Raw genomic sequence first — 18480 nt, forward strand, 5'->3', positions numbered from 1 at the left:
ACCTTAATAGGCATTACTTAAGTGTAATTAACCATTTATTAATGGACTTTGTGACCCTTAATGTAAAGTGAGAACCATTTCTCATGAATTAACATCTAATAAAGGCATACTAGTGCTGATTAAGCATCACTTGAGCATAATTAACCATTTCTTAATGTTATTTGTGACCCTTATTGTAAAGTGGGAACCATTTATCACTTGTTACACTTAATAAATGCAAAATAGTGCTGAATAAGGATTACCTAAGTACAATCCATCAATCAACATTGCTCTTTGTGACCCGTGTACATTCTCTATAATAACAATATTAAACATACTAAAATATTTCCAACTGGAAATCAATTCATGACAACAATCTGTTATCAACACAATTCAGTCACAATTTAAAAAAGAAAGAAAATGTTATTTTATTTAGAATCTTTAGTTTTATTTGGAAACACGGCTCTCACATTTGACATGAATACCGTCAAAGAACTCCAAAATAGTTTCTTCAACAAATTATATCCAGTTTAATGATTTTCTCTGAAAGTAACAAACAGGAGGAAATGGATTACTAACAGCAATGGTGAAACAAACTGACTCAACAGTTAGGTTTAACAGGTAAATATGTATTTTCTACTCTCTTCCTTGAAGTGTATATCATTGTTGCAACATAAACAAAAATAAAATACACAAAGAACATAACAGTTCCATTTTTAATCATGGACTGAAGATAAAACTAAATAATTATCATTCTCTTGTGACTAAACACTAGTTTAACCTGGCCCTATCATTGTTATTTGAATGAGCACATATTTATTTAATTTAACCTTTATTTATACTCGAAAGATCAGTTGAGGGGTGACCCTCATTTATAATCTCTCGCTCTCTTTAGATCCAGTTCTTGGGTTTGCTGGCCACTCCAGGCCTTGGTGCTCCTCTCCAAATGAAGCAGTTGGGCTGGAATCCAAGAATCTTGTCTAATCACCAAGTTGATGTACATGGAAAAAATGAAAATAATCAGTTAACAGTTGAGATGCATTTTTGTTTCCTTTATCTAAAATTCTAAATCATTATAGCATAGCATTAGGCATGAAAACAGCTTTGCGAAAGCGGGCGTCGTAAAAATACTACCGCTTTTGTCCAAAGGGGACGCCAACGTGCGTTACTCGTAGTGGCTTTAAGGTTGATGCAAGGGGCGAATTAAAAAAATAAACTTAAGGGTGATGTTTATAAAAACGTTTTGTTTTTATTCATGAAACATTTGGAAACAAAACAGCAAGAATGAAATCTCTCACAGGAACAATCAAAGTCGATTGCATATTGCGTTCTACAGGTTTTATTTTTTAATTTTTTTTACACAAATTAGATTTTTCCCTCTTGCAATTTTACTAGTTTTGTCTGGAACATTCCTTATCAGTGTTTCTGACAGCACAAGTGGATTTTTAATTGAGAGATACTGTCATCATAATTATCTATTATTTCCTAAGAAAATTTGAAAATTAAATATTTCTGCTTTTCATAGAAGGTGGCAGATGGTTGTTATACTGATGTGGAAAGCTTAGCAGTGCTATCACCCCCCATACAATATTGATGTGTCTAAACTGTGGCATAAAGCAAGCGCAAAGATCTTGCAAGGGCAAAAATTCTGCTCGCGTGCTGCGCACAGTCGCATCTTAGGTAGCCTAGCTTTGCCAACCTATTAGGCCTATTTGTATCAGCACAACACCTGAATGGAGAGGCTGTTGAATCTTTGCATCTTCACTAAAGATTCAGAATATTACAATGGTTTAGTGATTTGCAAGCTAATATGTCAATAAGGGAGTACTGGCACTCCCCCCCTTCCCTGTACCTGCTGAAGAAAAGCACCCCCATAGCATGATGCTGCCACCACCATGTTTCATGGTGGGGATGGTGTGTATAGGGTGATGTGCAGTGTTAGTTTTCCACCACACATTGCATTTTGCATTAAGGCCAATAACTTAAATTTTGATCTATTCTGACCAGAGCACCTTCCTCCAACCCTTGCCAAAAGCCATGTTTTTGGCCTGAATGTGAAGTTTTTGGCCTGAATGCAAAATGTAATGTGTGGTAGAAACTAACACCACAAACCACCCTATACACACCATCACCACAGTGAAACATGGTGGTGGCAGCATCATGCTATGGGGGTGCTTTTCTTCAGCAGGGACAGGGAAGCTGGTTAGAGTTGATGGGAAGATGGATGGAGCCAAATACAGGGCAGAAAACCTGTTAGAGTCTGCAACAGACTTGAGACTGGGGCAGAGGTTCATCTTCCAGAAGGAAAACTACCCTAAACATACAACCAGATCTGCTATGAAATGGTTTAAATCAAAGCATAGGCATGTGTTAGAATGGCCCAGTCAAAGTCCAGACCTAAAAACAATTGAGAATATTGAGAAAGACTTGACAATTGCTGTTGACAGACGCTCTCCATCCAATCTAATGCTGAATCTGAACCTTGAGCATTTTGCAAAGAAGAATGGACAAAATACTGTATATCAATCTGTAGATGTGCAAAGCTGGTAGAGAAATACTCCAATAGATTTGCAGCTGTAATGGCAGCGATAGGTGGTTCTACAAAGCATTGACTCAGGGGGGCTGAATACTTTTGCACGCCACACTTTTCAGTTTTTTATTTATTAAAAAAAATGTAAAACCACGTTTAATTTTCATTCCACTTCACAATGTTGCGCCACTTTGTGTTGGTGTATCACATAAAATCCCGATAAAATAAATGTACGTATGTGGTTGTAACGTGACAAAATGTGGAACATTTCAAGGGGTATGAATACTTTTGCATACTTTTGCAAGCCACTGTATTTTGCACCGTTATGTTCCTGCACACGACTGAAAGGGTGTGTGTGAACACAAGATAAACTATGGGTGACTACAGAGTTTATTTTATGTGTTTGATATATGGTTGTGTAGCAAAGATAATGCAAATCCTGTTTGCCACAATATAAATAGTTTATTATAGGGGAATTTGGTGTGATTGATTTGAGGCTCCATTTTATTTTCTGTCTTATTTAATGCTGGTTTTTGCCAGCATTTTTAACCGTTTTTCTAAGCTGTTTTTAACGCTTTTCTTCGTAAATACCTACACACTTTGTATGGGAAAAGTCAAGACGGTTGGCTGACTAACTTGTTTTGCTCATTTTACTATTCATCTGATAAAAATAAAAGTTTTCTTTGTCCTTAATTCTCTTCACCAGAATACACCAAATTGCTTCAAATGTTCAAATCACAAAAAAAATCTTCTTCCCTCAGGGGTTTGTTTTCGGACATGTCACCTTTTTCATGGCTTATGAGTTTGCATGCCTGTAAACAACAATAACAATACGGCCAACAACTGTGCCAAATGAACAGCAACAATAGTCATTAAACAGCATTGCATATTCACGCCGCTAGGAAATGTACACAATTAACAGCAAGGCAGCACCATACCAAACACATTTACAGCAGCATTGTGTGCAAGGCGGTACAAAATAAAGGCAGGAACATTCCAATACCTGGCTGTGACAGGGGACTGTGGCTGGCGTAGATAAACACCGGTGCTCCGCTGTAATTGTCGTGAAAGTTCCCCGGACTTGGCCGTCATGTATTGCTCATAATATGGAGGTGCTAGCCGCACAAAACCGAGTGAGTTAACCAATGCTATCAGGCGCTAACTTGGTTTATCGGCTAAAGCACAGCCGCACATATTCACTGAATTAACCAGGAAGCCCATTCTCCTCGCACACTTTCCCCAAGTCTTGTAGAACCCCGCGTGGCTGTCATACAGCACCGGCCGCCCTCAAATAATTTTTTTTCTCCTCTGTGTTTTTCAGCCTCTGTGTACACTGTCCTCCGACCTTGCATTGACTTCGGGTCATTCTCCAAGCTGATTGGCTATCGCAGCTAAGCGTCACGCGTAGGAGCATAAAAAGTTCAATATTTTCAACTTAACGCGATGAGGCGTTACACGCGTAGGAGCGTAACATCGCTTGAAACACATCGCTATATCGCCTGAAACGCCTCTATGTGCCTATACCAATGGTTTCCTATGTAAAAATGCATGATACACCTCACACAGAGATATAAAACGCTGTTCTGTAGCTTTAAGAGCAGAGCTAATGCGGCCTCTCAACTGCCTTGCTTACTACTCTACCAAATCCTGTGTAATGTCCTGTCTGGAATCTCTTCAATAAAGCCTGAAACACATGATGTAGTCCAGTCCAGTGTGCCATAAGAGTGAGAGACTTTGTTAGAAAGTCCATAAATTATATTTTCATCTCTGCACCGCCACCGATGTAAGTGTGTTTCCCTCTGATGTGTTTGCACCGCCACAGCTAGGGATGGGAATCGAGTGCCGAGTCAACCAATTCCTTGGAATCAACAGCATGCCTGCTTAACAATTCCGCTTATCGGTTCCGCTTGTTGCAAATGTGTCATGACTTGACACTCGCGCTGCGTTGTTTTGGTTCAGAACGCAGCAAACATGCCATCGAGACAGAAGCGCTCTAAATGTTGGTTGTATTTCACTTGAAAGAAACGACAATACGGCCACTTGCAACAATTGTAAAGTTTCCATTTCGTCAAATGACATGCGCACAAGCACGAGCACAAGCACAAGCGCGCAGACAGCGATCCTGACGGTTAAACGTTTAAAGATCTCCTATTATACTACTTTTCTGGTCTTTCTCATTAATGACTCCTATAGAGCAACCTGACTCGAATCAGAGCACAAAAAACAATGTAGATTTTCGGGAAGCTCTTCCTCTCATCTGGGCGCTTCAGCATTCTCTGTCAACACTAAGCTTCGTCCTTCTCTGCCCCTTCGACCCCCTCCTGCCAACCCCACTCCGTTGTGATTGGTTACCTTCTGGAAGACTTTCAGTGGCGCACGGGCAGATTTGAGCAGGCAGGTGGGGGCATAGCCGGAGCGTGCCTGAGCACGTTGCAGCATTACCATACATGGAAAAATCCGGATTTTCTGCGTAATAAATCCCGGAAATTTGAACAAGTGAATCGCGACCGGCTGTCCTAGTGTTTAGCGCTCTGCACAGCCACCCCAGACTGGAATACATCTAAATGCATGTAAGTCATTATTTGACATTTTAGTATGGTTAAACATGACTATAAATCATTATAACAACGTTTATAGGTCATAAAGTTGAAAAAGCATAATAGGTGCTCTTTAAACGTCCGCTGTCTTACTAGTCGACACAAGAATTGCCCATTGGACTTGAACATAAAATGTGTGAGAATTAACGTGTGTGTTGCAAAGCAAAAAGGTTTTCTTGACCGCTGCCTCAAGGCCCGCAGTGTTTACTCACGTTCGTCAGCTGGTTTGTTTCTTTTTCCTCCCGTCAGCTGTACTGCTGTCTTTATGCACGGCGGTAGAGACGAACCCAAAACAACACGAAGCGGGACTCGGCGGTCCGGTGATAAGGAAACAGTAGTCTACACTAAAGTTTAACAATAAACTTAATAAAAACACACTTAAAAGAACGATCTCTGCCCATACAAAAAGCTCTGCCTTTGATAACTTGATGGAGCGATCGATGTGCAAAAACCATCCGGCACATGTGTCTGATGACGGGCCGTTATATTAATAATAAACAGCGTGCTGCACATTAGAACAGCATGTACATTAAAGATCTCGTATCCGTCCTGAGAAGGCAAACATGATAATTTTTCTGAACAAAAATTGTTGATTTGCCAACGTTGATAGTTGTGGTCTTATCTTTACAGAAGACTTCTTTGTATTTGTTTTATGTCAGTTAACTTTTGTTTCAAGTTTAATGCAAATGATTGATTGATTGATTGATTGATTTATATTTATTTCGTCCATGGATGTCTTCCAACAAAACTCATTTCAACATTCTCACATGTACAATCTATAAAACCATGACGAAAAGGAGGCAGGGTGAAGAATATCTTATATTTCCCCCTCAGAACAAAACAAACAAAAAAAACACTCTACATGTCAACTCATGTCAGTGCATGACGATAATAAATGAAACAAAATAGAAACCAAAACATCAATCTGAAACTGATTCCAAAACAAAGCAAACCATGATCACAACCATCAATATAGAAATCATAAATTTTTCTTTCTATATTATATATAATAATATATAATATTTTTATTTCTATAAGTGCTCATACAAATTCATTGTTTTCTCTTTAAATCGTTTTTTAAACTGAAATATATTTGTACATTGCTGTAGTTCACGTTGCAGAGAATTCCATACTTTCACTCCTACCACTGAAGTACACATTTGTTTTGCTGTTGTCCTTGCAACTTCATGCTTAAAGTGTCCCTTTCTTCTTCCTTCATTTTCTATAAGGATAAACAGATTTTGAAGATTTGCTGGCAGTACTTTATTTTTTGCTTTAAACATAAATGAGAACTGTTAATGTTCCAAAAGGCACCAGCTCTTCCTTGACTGTTTTCAGTCTGTGTTTTTAGTTTTTATGTCACATGTCACTAATGGCATTTGGGCTTAAAAAGCCAAACATTACATTTTTTGTCTGAAAATGATTTAATAGCATTATTGACATTTAACAATTAATGTGAACATTGACAATTTCCTAATCCTAAATACTCTTGATAATATTTCAAGGCACACACTAGACACACTTCTGATCAGATATTAAAGAGAGTTAATACAAACAAACAAATGTGTACTTATTCCCTCACCCAATGAGAATCGATAAGGAATCGGATCGATAAGCATTATCGGAATCGTGAAATTCTTAACAATTCCCATCCCTCGCCACAGCAGCATTCTCGAGGCATTAACTTGCAAAAATTCAAAGTAATGGTCATATTTCAAGCTGTTGAATATCAGCATATCCCTCTCAGCGTCCAAGCTAGCGGCTGCTCTGTGCGGCCAGTGTCTGGTCCGCTTCATGTTGTTTTGCAGCACGTCATGACCCCTTTTTATGACAATTAGTTTACAAACAAAATCCCAAAGAATCAATAAAAGTAGCATAGTAACGAGTTGATTAATTTTGTGGTAACGAGTAATATATTTATTTGATTCTGATTGTAACTAGTTACGTTACTTGAAAAAGTAATATATTACATTAACTAGTAACGCGTTACTGCCCCACTGGTAAGTGGTTTTCTGAAGGCTACACATCTGCGTAATCCATATCCCTTATGTTCTCTTCTCATTGTGCGTGTGAGAAGGCTCTTACTTTCACTATTAAACATATCCGGGAGTTCTACTGTCGATATTTTAACCAATTAATTGTATTTATTTTAGGTGATCTCCCATCATCATCATTAAAGATTTTTTTCCGACCACATTTCTTCTTTAAAAATTACGGTTCAGCACTATCTGTCCAGGTTTTAATAATGCGTTGGACAGTTCTTAACAGGATTTTAGTAGTTTCATCTTCTCCTGAGTAGTTTATTTTATTTCTAGGCCAATCATTTCCCCCCTCTTCCAAAACCACAGCATGTGTCTTCTGACATGGTTGTTTAAGAAATAAGAAGCTATTCACTGCATCAGTTAGGGTTAAATAACTTGTTGCCAACTGAAACATATTAATCACTGCAGTTTTCTTACCTATTTGCCTAAGAATTTTACTCTTGTGTACTTTACAATAAGATGTAATAAAAGTGATTCTGATTCCTAGTAATATCCAGGTGGCAACTTTTATTGGGTCTGGCAGTGTAATATACTGTAGAATATGTTGTGTTTTCAATGTGTTCTGCTGCCACCAAGTGTCCAAATCAATGAATGCAGCTTTACATGCAGGCAGGTTCTGATTCCAGCCCCACTCAATAGGATTCTTTCAAATAGTTTAAGTAAAAACTGAAGCAAAATATATGAATGAACTAATATTTAACTTTGCATATGTGTGTGTGCAGCTTTTGCTACGGCTTGTGACAAAGGAGCTGACCTCGACTAAAACTCACCCCATCTCTTCTATAGAGTAAGTCCTGTTTTTCATGTTTCCTGTTTGTACTGGCTTTTCATGCATAATTTATTATTCTTCCATGTTCCTTCCTCATTCTCTTCTTCTCACAGATCACAATCATTTTGATTATTTATTCAAATGTTGGGCTTGGGGGTCAATAATGTGTTATTGAATCATTTCAAAAGCAATTATCTATTAACAAATATACATTAAAAACTAACAGTTAAGTTGTTTATTTTTTAACCTTTATATTATCAAGATCATATAGACGGGTTTCTGTGCGACGTCATCGCATGTATGCGCGCGCATCACAGGGGCAGAAAGCCGACTATTCTACATTGTTTTCTACCAGGGCCAAGTAGCAAAGCAGGAATCACGAGCAGTTGTTGTGCTATTAACTGAACCAACCGCCAAAAATACGGATGGAAAATGTTTACGAAATACTCCTCTTGTTTGCTGAAAGAAGTAGAAGAATATTGCTACGGGCCATTAACAGGGAGGATTGGGGTCCCGATGTGTCACTGCCACTGAGTCAGCTTTAGGGATGCGTCACGTACACCTAGGATGACCAGGGGCCGTATTCACAAAACATTTTATCTTAGCGCTAAGAGTACTCCTAAGGAGCACTAAAAGTTCTTAGTAAGGAGTAATTTCTTAAAACCTATTCACAAAGCTGATAAGACCAACTTTTACTAAGGAATGGGAGGGACTCCTTAGCTAAGACTAGAGGGCGGTGTTGACCCTGTTGCTATGGATGATGTCATGTTCATACCTTCTATGCCCACAGTGATTGGCTGAGAGGGAATGAGAGCTAAGAGTGAATTTATGATGGAAACACTGTGGGAGATATCCATATCGTGTCGCTGTATTAAAGTAAAGAGTTTTTATATACAATTAATGACAAGTGACACTGATTTAACATGAAACCAAGATACTGCAGGGTTTCCCACACATTCGTTCACAATTAACCTACAATAGCGCCACATAGGTCTATTAATTTTAAATTTTACAATGATTTGATTCGGAAAAAATATCCTCATTGAACAGCTGCACGCCATGCACTCTCACTGTATTTCCCTCAACGGCGGACTATGCAGCAATAGTCAGACAGCGACAAACCAGGAAATTCACAATTTAGAAACAACAGCCGGCAAAATCGTAAAGTGCATGAGGAAGGAAAAAGGCGAGACGCACAACTATACAGTAGCAGACCTGTGGAACGGAGGAGATGCTGCGAAGCGCCACATATGGGCCTACTCTAGTAGGAAATTAAACCCAAACGTGACACCAACAGTAACTTTCAGTGCATCGTAAACCCAAAGCAACTGGAGGAAAAGGAACTTAATAAATATTTTTTTATATAAATATAATAAATATAAATGTGTATACTTTCTAAATATAGCTTTACTAAGATCATTAAACCCTTACAGCTATTAAAGGTACCTTTTATAAAGCTCACTAGCATTAAATCTCTCAAACACCATCAAATGGTTGTCTGTGATTTACATTTAGTGACTTAGCTTTTTATAGATTTAGGAGCTAGTTTTAGCGCTAAAATGCTTTGTGAATTACACTTATCTTAAAAAGTTAGGAGTCCTAAAATTAGGAGTGAAACGCCCCTTATTTTTGAGAGTTACTCCTAAATCAGCACGTTAGGACCTACTCTTAGCCTTAAAATGTTTTGTGAATACGGCCCCTGATCACACATTTCCATTACTTTTCACACGTCCCGCAAATTAAGACGTTGTCCCGCATTGTTATTGACAGTCAGCCTCAATTTTTTAAATGCGTGTTATAGCTGTGTAGAGACAGCAGTCTTGCTAGTTGCTAGTGACTGGAGTGCTGCTGTGCTCAGTGGGCTCTGTGAAGGTGCTACTTGTGTCACCGGCTACCTTCCTGCTACTTCAAAATAAAAGACAACTCACATTTGTCGTGTGAAATGCTTTTAATATTAAGCCGTAGCCTTAATGCTCTATTAGTTTTAACAGTAACTTAACTGCTGCGCACTGATCTATACATAGTGTTTTTTAATGTAGAAAGCCGTGTCTCTGGTATTACTGGTGGTGAAATTAGTTTATTTTGCTAGAAAAACCAGCACATTGTCCCGCACAAACATAATCTTTGTCCCACGTCTGAAATCGCGCACTTCTGTACTTACACTTACTTTTTTGAGTGCACTTTGCGCAAAACCGGAGAGTGTGCCAAAATGCAGTGCACTGTAAGTTCCTCTGTCGTGCACTCAAAACGGTCTAAAACTTGAGTGTGGAGCGATGGACACTTTCCACACTCAACGGCCGCCATCTTGCCTACGTAACAGAGAGGACCGGACTTTCTAATCAAAATAGAGGAGCTTGAAGCAACCGTGGAGACGGACGCGCTCTACAAAAGTTAAATTACACATTGTTTTAGTTTTTCCGCGACTAATGTGCCTGTTTTGGCTATCGGTAACGCAAGCAGAAAAAAATACCACCGAAGAAGAACCGTCAAAATGCAAAGTCATTTCCGGTAGGTGTGCGACGGCAGTTTGGACAGTGCACTGTAGAAATGAGAGCACTGCGTCTATAAGTAAGTGTACTGTAGGGATAATAAAGTGCACTCAATGTAAGTGCACTTACGTAAGTGCGCGATTTCATACACAGCACTGGTGAATTGGGATCTGGTCACCCTACGTACATCCCTATTCTCGTAAATACGGGCATCATAAAGTTGACTGTTTAGTGCTTGTTTCAGGATACGTTCTTTCAAATGCAAGCCGTGTCTCAGCCTGAATACTTTATTGAGGTAATCAGTGCAGACCGAGGCTTGTAATGTAATCGGTCAATATCATTTCTGTCCCAGAGCTAGCTAACTAGGCTACATAGCTGCTAGCTGCCCTACATGTCTCCTCTCCTGTCATGTAAAGTAGCCTATGTTTAAAGTAACATCGACTGTCTCTCCCCCTCCCCCCCTTTCTTAATGTATGTGGCGGACCGTTAGCCTTGCTGTTAACATTTTTACTATGAAAAGTTGGCTTTGCCTTTGTGACATTACGTTACCACTTCCTGTTGTAGACATCCCCAACAACCAACACAACCGGGTGAGTTTAGGGAATATATGGACATTTCAGTAAGTTTTTTTTCTGATTTGTGATGCATATCAAATCAAAGAAAAACAGAATTTAGTTTGAATGTAATTTAAGGACAAATTAATCAACGAGAAGTTACAAACAATACGGCATCTACTCTGATAATATCAGTTGAATCGGCTACAGAAGACGTCTTTTTGCCCCTTGACTGCGCGCGCACCCAGTACTGTTTGTATACAAGGAACCCGTCTGCAGTGCCTTTGTAAATATATATATATTGTTTTTATGGAACAAATATATTAAGCTATATGAAGATGTATACAGAACATTTGGACATGAACAGTTAAAAGTCATATTTAAAAGTGTGCACATATTTTGTTTTATAACAATAATTTGAATTTATTTACAAGTTTTTATTTTATTTTATACCATTTTACTTTTTCACAAACATATTTGATTTATGCTCCTTTATATAGGGGAAGTCAATGGTCGAATTCTGTACAATCAACAAGTATTTGTACTTTAAAATCCAATAGAAATTCTCATTAATGACTGGTTTACTTAAGCTTAAGCTAATTTGCTTTACTAACTTAAGCTTCACCATGGTCACCCCTTGTCGTTTCTGTTCTTTAGAAAGTTTTTCCGACTTACCTGAACTTTGTATCTTTTTTTCTAAATATAATTTAGCTATCAATAATTATGTGTAGTTGTGCACCATTCCAGTCCAAGTTATTTACGTTGTAACTGTAGCTGAAGTTATGTACATAACGGCCAAACACTGAGTGAGTTTCCTGCTCAGCGGACATACTTACGTTAGCCTGAAGCACAGGGAAGATGTTAGCTAGTTCTTACTAACTGACTCAATATAGCCTGTTCATTTACTGCCAGACTGATATTCTCCAAGTGCTGCAGTTGGAGTCACATGGCCAGCCACACCCACAGCCTTTTTTTCTTTCAGTTTTGCCTTGTGTGGTGAAGACCACAGGTGACTGAAACCGGAAGTAGCCCCACAATTATTGTGTCAAAGTAGCCTTCTGTGATGGCACATGGATTTTATACCTTCTGCTGTACGTCCAGGTTTTTAGCATCAACAACTGAAACATTTCTTGGGCTCTTCTTGGGATTTTTCTGAGCTCCTGCACCAGTGTCTGGTGTCGACACCAGTTTATAAACACTACCATACTGAGAAATTACAGCAAGTTTTGTGGAGCTGATAGGCTTTATGAACTTTGTGTCAACTTGTTTACCGATGGCTTGACTGTAACCGACATCCATTTATATGAAAAATGTGCGCATAGCTTAACAAAAGTGTAATGATTTGTGTGTGTGTAATGAACAGTAGTTCTTGACTGTAAATGTGTTAATGTAGTGTGTATGTGTGTCTGTACTTTACAGATTGAAGGAGCACTGACCACTACACTCACACTCACACACACACACGGACACGCACACACACAGTTGCAACCACTTGTCTCAGCCTAAAATGACTGGACATGAGACATTCTACTTGCACATGGACACACAAACACATGTTATTAAGGCAACATGTGTTGGACGTGTGTACACAGCTACATGGGTTCCCAGAGGAAGAGCAGAAGTTGAGTCTCTGGTGAACCAACCAGAGACTAATCTGCACATACTAGACTTGCACAGAGAAATGTACATGCACTTCAATTCCTTTCATCTTCTTGTTATTTATTGGCAATGTTTGAAACAGCAGCTTCCATGTCTGTGTCCTGATTGAACATATTAGTCATCAGTACACCATAGCATATCTATATCTAAGCTGAATCTATAGCTAACCACCTTAACAGTCCCAGCCTCCCATCAGGAGGCCCTGCTTTAACACCACTCCCATATCTCCCAACTTTGAAGCCATCAAATGATCCAATATATTGTGCGTAGCTTAAAACAACAGCCGACAATGTGGTCGCCTGAATGGGCTTCTTTTGGCGAACCCACCCAAAAAATGGGTTGAACAGAAAAAACTATCCCAAAAATGTTTAATGTGCAGTTTGTTTAAATCAATATATTTATTTAACTGATGTGAAAAATTATAACGCCTCCCTGCAACAGCCATTGCAGTTTCCATGTTGTTTAACGGTGACTTTAAGCAAATATCACATACAAGAAAGGTCCAATGTAATGTTATCACCCTAAAAACTAAATAAATAACGTAAAACTAAAAAGTGATCAAATTATAAAAAGTGAAACAAGATTCAAACCCTTCGTTGTTCTGGCTGGGTGGAATGTTGTGAAACAACTTTTTTAATTTAGTGTGAAAGTTTGCTTAGTACCTTATTAGCCAGTAGCTGCTAAGCTAGACTAAAATCACATTAGCTGCCATTTTTTTAACACATTCCTGACAGTGATTTCACACTCAAAGGCAGTGAAGAAAAAGATGGTAAACATACTTAAAACATTTCTAATTCAGATTTGCACAAGTATTATTAGGAACAAAGCGCATTCAGCACATTTTTGCAATGCTAGTTTAACATGTGTAACAGTCGATGTACACACACTTTTATTGGTAAAAATTTGATCACAAAAATTATAAAAAATAAAGAAGTCAATTTATTTAGATTTTATTTATTCAGGTTTTGAGAAATAACATTTTGAGATGTTTGTGTCCATCCCAAATCAATGGAGATTGATTTAAATTTAGTTTATAATGACGTCAAAAGTAAGATCTTAGCAGGCAAGCTGTCCCTGTGATTTGAGATAAACCAGAGCAGACATGATCAACAGCCATCATAGGGGCTGTTTCTTTCACCTGTTTCCTTAAGCACAATTTTAGATGTCATATTTTAATGTTTTGGAATGTTTTAATTTCTGTTGAATTGGGAAAGCAGATAGTTCCGCCTGGACAGATAAAACAAACTGCATATGGAGAGAAACTGTAGAGCAATGAGAAAATATGTTCTAAATTGATGTAAACTGATCCTGTAACATACATGGACACACTAGTAGCTCCATTTGTTCATACTATTGAGCTGCTGCTTTTAAAAATGATTCACTTTGTATGTTTCCATGGGACTTGACATTTGATAATTATTATTCTCTCTCTTTCTACTATTTGTATTAATGTTGTCCTTTGCTCAAAGTAGCTTTGCAAATGGAAGGACATTAACTCACCAAGTCAAACAATCCTCTCAGTGAACAAATGAGGTTGTGGTGGGCCGACTTTAAATTCAGTGTTTGTACAAACCAAGACCACTACAGGTGAAACTCGAAAAATTAGAATACCGTGCAAAAGTAAATTTATTTCAGTAATTCAACTTAAAAGGTGAAACTAAAATATTATATAGACTCATTACATGCAAAGTGAGATATTTCAAGCCTTCATTTGTTTGAATTGTATTTATTATGGCTTACAGCTTATGAACCCCACATTCACGATCTCTGAACATTTATACATAAAAAGCAATAAAAAGGGCATTTTAAATACAGAAATGTTGGCCCTATATAAAGTATAATCATCGTTATGTACTCAGTACTTGATTTGGGCCCCTTTTGCGTGAATTCCAATTCATTTTCCATGATATTCTAATAATATGAGTATCACCTGTACATCTCCTCCAATGTCTGGAAGCTGCTGTTTTCATGTCACCTTTGCCTTACTGAACCAAAGAGATTGTTGATTGATGACATTTGAAAAAGGGACTCCTTGTTTTAGTCATTTAAGTTATTTTCTGTCATGTTTGTGGTTATTAGTTTTTTTCTGCAATGTTTATGAAATGAAGGCATGCACCTAAGTTGAATTTTTTTTGTATACATACAGTGCTGCTTGAAAGTATGTGAACCCCTTGAGCCTTTTGGAATTTTATTTAGTTTAACCATTATTAATTAATTATACCAGTATTTTTTATATGAAATAACAGATGTCTGTTTATCAATTCCAAATTTTTCTTTTTCCGGAAATCAATTGTTAAAACAGATAAAACAAATGATTTGCCAACTTTTGCGCGTGCAAAAGTTTGTGAACCCTGAGCTGCATTGCTTAAATCGAGCAGGTAAACACAATAAAGTGGGCCAAATTGAGTGAAGAAATAGACCAACGTAATGAGAGATCTTTAGGAAAGAAATTTGGCGGCTTTAGATAAAACAGAGACACAACCAGCTCAGTTTAGGCTAACCAAAGTGGATCTTAGGAAGAGAGTTGTTGTTGCATATTTGTCTGGGGACAGCTATAAATTAATTTAAAAAAGGTTTTAGCTCCATTGGTCCACCGTGAGGCAAGTTATCAACAAAGGGAGAGCTCTAAGAGTGACTGAACATCTGTCTAGAAGTGGACTTCTTTCAAAAATATCCACAACAGAGGGGCGCCTTTAGCTCAGTTGGTAGGGCGTTCCCCCCATGGGCCTCGGCCAGCAGCGGGGCCGGGTTCGATTCCAGCCCGCGGTCATCCTCTGCATGTCACTCCCCTCTGCCCCATTTCAACTCTGTCTCTACACTATCAATAAAGCATAAAAATGCCAAAAAAATATCTATAAAAAAATATCCACAACCGCCACAAGAAAAGTGATGTTTCAGGTAAAAGCCAACCCAAACATTTGATCTGGAGATGTGCAGACCATTTGCCACCACCATTCTTCACTTGGGAGAAGGTTCTTTTGGTGGCAGGCAGAGTTGTGTTTTCGCCCAAACATGGCGGTTTTGGTTATGACTAAACAGTTCAATTTTGGACTAATCTGTCCATAGAATGGACTTCCAGAAGACTTCAAGTATCTCCAGGTGCTCTCTGGCAAAGTTGTTTTGTTCTTTTTTGAGAGCAGAGGCTTCTTCAGCAACCCTCCCATGAAAGCCATGTTGACTGAGTTTTCTTCTTATTGTGGAATCATGCGCATCTGTCCTAGATGCTGTAAGAGAGGTCTTCAAATCACTAGATGTAATGTGTGGGTTGGCTTTTAACTGAAAAATCACTTTTCTTGTGGCGCTTGTGAATATTTTTGAAGGAGGTCCACTTCTAGGCAGATGTTCAGTCACTCTTAAAGCTCTCCATTTGTAGATGATTTGCCTCGCGGTGGATCGATGGAGCTCAAACTTTTTTTAAATCAATTTATAGCTGTCCCCAGACAAATTTGAAACATCACAACTCTATTCCTGAGATCCTCTGAGATTTCCTTTACTCTTGGCTAACTGACCTGAATGGGTTCACTTTTGTGGGCCTAAACTGACCTGGTTTTACATCTGTTTTATCTAATGCCGCTCAATTCCGTCCCTGAAGATCTCTCATTACATTGGTCCATTTCATCACTCAATTTGGCCAACCTGATTTTGTTTACCTGCTCGATTTAAGCAATGCAGCTCAGGGTTCACAAACCTTTGCACATACAAAAGTTGGCAAATCATTTGGCTTGTCTGTTTTAACAATTGATTTCTGGAAAAGAAAAATGTTGAATTGATAAACAAACATCTGTTATTTCATATAAAAAATACTGGTATTGATAATAATTAATTAATAATGGTTAAAATAAATAAAATTCCAAAAGGCTCAAGGGGTTCACATACTTTCAAGCAGCACTGTATAACCTCCAGTTAAAAATGTCTGTCTTGTGGGTGGGTGGCATATCTGAGTTATAATGAATGTAGGGTTATGTCAAATGAGTTGTTTAACTTGTCAAACCCCCTTTGGATATATTTTGCAGTGCAATGTGAATACAATGGGTTGGTGTTTAAAATAGATCATCAAAGTGTGTGAACCTTTTCTCTCCATCTGTGATTTTAACACTTTCTTTTTCTGCTCTTTAAGCATACAAATCGAATAGCTGAAAATGGTCAAATTGAAGTACCAAAATCTCTGGTTGGGGATTTATACCTACATTTAAAAAATATATATATAATAATGTTCTGTTAATTGTCTGTAATAAGCCTAGGACTTGAAACATTGTGTGCCTTGTTTGTTGTTTGTCTTTTTCCTGGAAAAAATAAACTATTTGTTTTGTTGACTTGGACAACTGTTTGGGGGTGCCGTTTGTTTTGGATGCTCTTTGGCAGCGGATCACCACAGACTGGCTCAATGGGTATGAAGTGGTCTTCAGCCTCAGCTGGAGGTGGCAGGTGTCATCCCTAATGCTAAGCTCCTGACAGACAGACATACAGACAGACAGAATCTCTGTGACACACACACTCACACAGGATGGAAAGGGGGTGGTTACAAGCATATTGATGAAGGTAGGACTACACGTATCCAAAACTAAATCCAAAAGTTCAAGTAACAGTTGGTTACCAGCAAAAGTGGCTCAAAGGAACAGTCCAAAATGTTTGAAAGACTAATTCTCATTCTTGCAAGGTGTTAAATAAGAAGATTGATCATTATCGTCTATGCATTAAAGCAGTGTTTCTCAGACTTTTTAAGAACCACTTAACAGATACAATACAGGGGTTGACACTAAGGTTTCAAATACACTTGTACTTGGGACTGTTAAGGTGGTTAGCTATAGATTCAGCTTAGATATAGATGCTATGGTGTACTGATGACTAATATGTTCAATCAGGACACAGACATGGAAGCTGCTGTTTCAAACATTGCTAACACAGATACACAATTGTACCATTTCTCTCAAACATTGTTCACAAATCTGTGTATATACAGTATAGGCTAATTAAATTGTGCATTTTAGCGAACCTTATCTCTTAAATGCAAACAATGCTTACTAGTCTCATCCTGACCACAAACAACCAACAACAATTCATATAAGCCTATATATCATGACATCACACTACACCAAGAGCTTGGTCCTGCTGCAGCATCGTGAAAGGGCCTCTTTTTGCCATGCACCTGGCCCAGGGGCTCAGAAAACTCAGTCTAGCTCGGAGTCAAGCTGAATGTTAGCTTCCACAGAAAATTTTAACTTATTTTACTTATTTAAAATGGTCATATTGTGCCAAAAAGTGACAGTGTGCCATAACATGATTAAAGTCCACCATGTTAAAGCTATTGCCCAGTAACACTGTAAGTAGGGAGGGGGATCATTAATTTCTATTCATATTGATACCATTATAAAGACTCCACAATCCAAATCTTTATCGATACTTTTCTATTATTTTGTTAAAAGAGAACTGGTATTATTGCTTTAAGAGCTAAGGATAGGACTTTAAACAGGTCATAATTCCATATTTAGGCCTACTATTATTTTATTTTGCTGGGAAAACAAGTTTTTTACCCAAACTGTAGGCTATTATTCAAGCGAAAAACTAAAATTTCTTATTTTCTTGATGTTACATTTGAACACATCATGATGTCATTTTATTGACCTTTGCCTAATAATCATTTTACTGAGCCGACCTGAACACATCACATTTGAACCATTTGCCATTTTTTTTTAGCTAGCTAGTTCTTATCCTGCCGATTTTAATATGGATTTAAAAACTATCAGATTGTTTAACTGCGGGACTTGCTACAGTCTCTCGTTTGTTGAATGGATGATGAGACGGTGCCGAGCTCGTCTGCAGCGGCTCAGCAGACAAGGGTAGGCCTATTCTTCTTTTTTTGG

At 38.1% G+C, this 18480-nt stretch overlaps 1 protein-coding gene across 3 annotated transcripts in view; it reads left to right on the plus strand.

The window, feature by feature from the left end:
* The window catches only part of slc37a1 (solute carrier family 37 member 1), a 117471-nt gene extending 100539 nt beyond the window's left edge, over positions 1-16932 (plus strand). For all 3 annotated transcript variants that reach the window (XM_080038015.1, XM_080038016.1, XM_080038017.1), the window contains 2 exons: positions 7871-7935; positions 12380-16932. In XM_080038015.1, coding sequence (XP_079894141.1) covers positions 7871-7935; positions 12380-12395 — 81 coding nt within the window. In that variant the 3' untranslated portion in view covers positions 12396-16932. The remainder of the gene's footprint in view (positions 1-7870; positions 7936-12379) is intronic.
* The last annotated feature ends 1548 nt before the right edge of the window (positions 16933-18480 follow it).

This window comes from Ammodytes marinus (genome assembly GCF_949987685.1).
Source record: "Ammodytes marinus genome assembly, chromosome: 12".
Classification (NCBI taxonomy): Eukaryota; Metazoa; Chordata; class Actinopteri; order Uranoscopiformes; family Ammodytidae; genus Ammodytes; species Ammodytes marinus.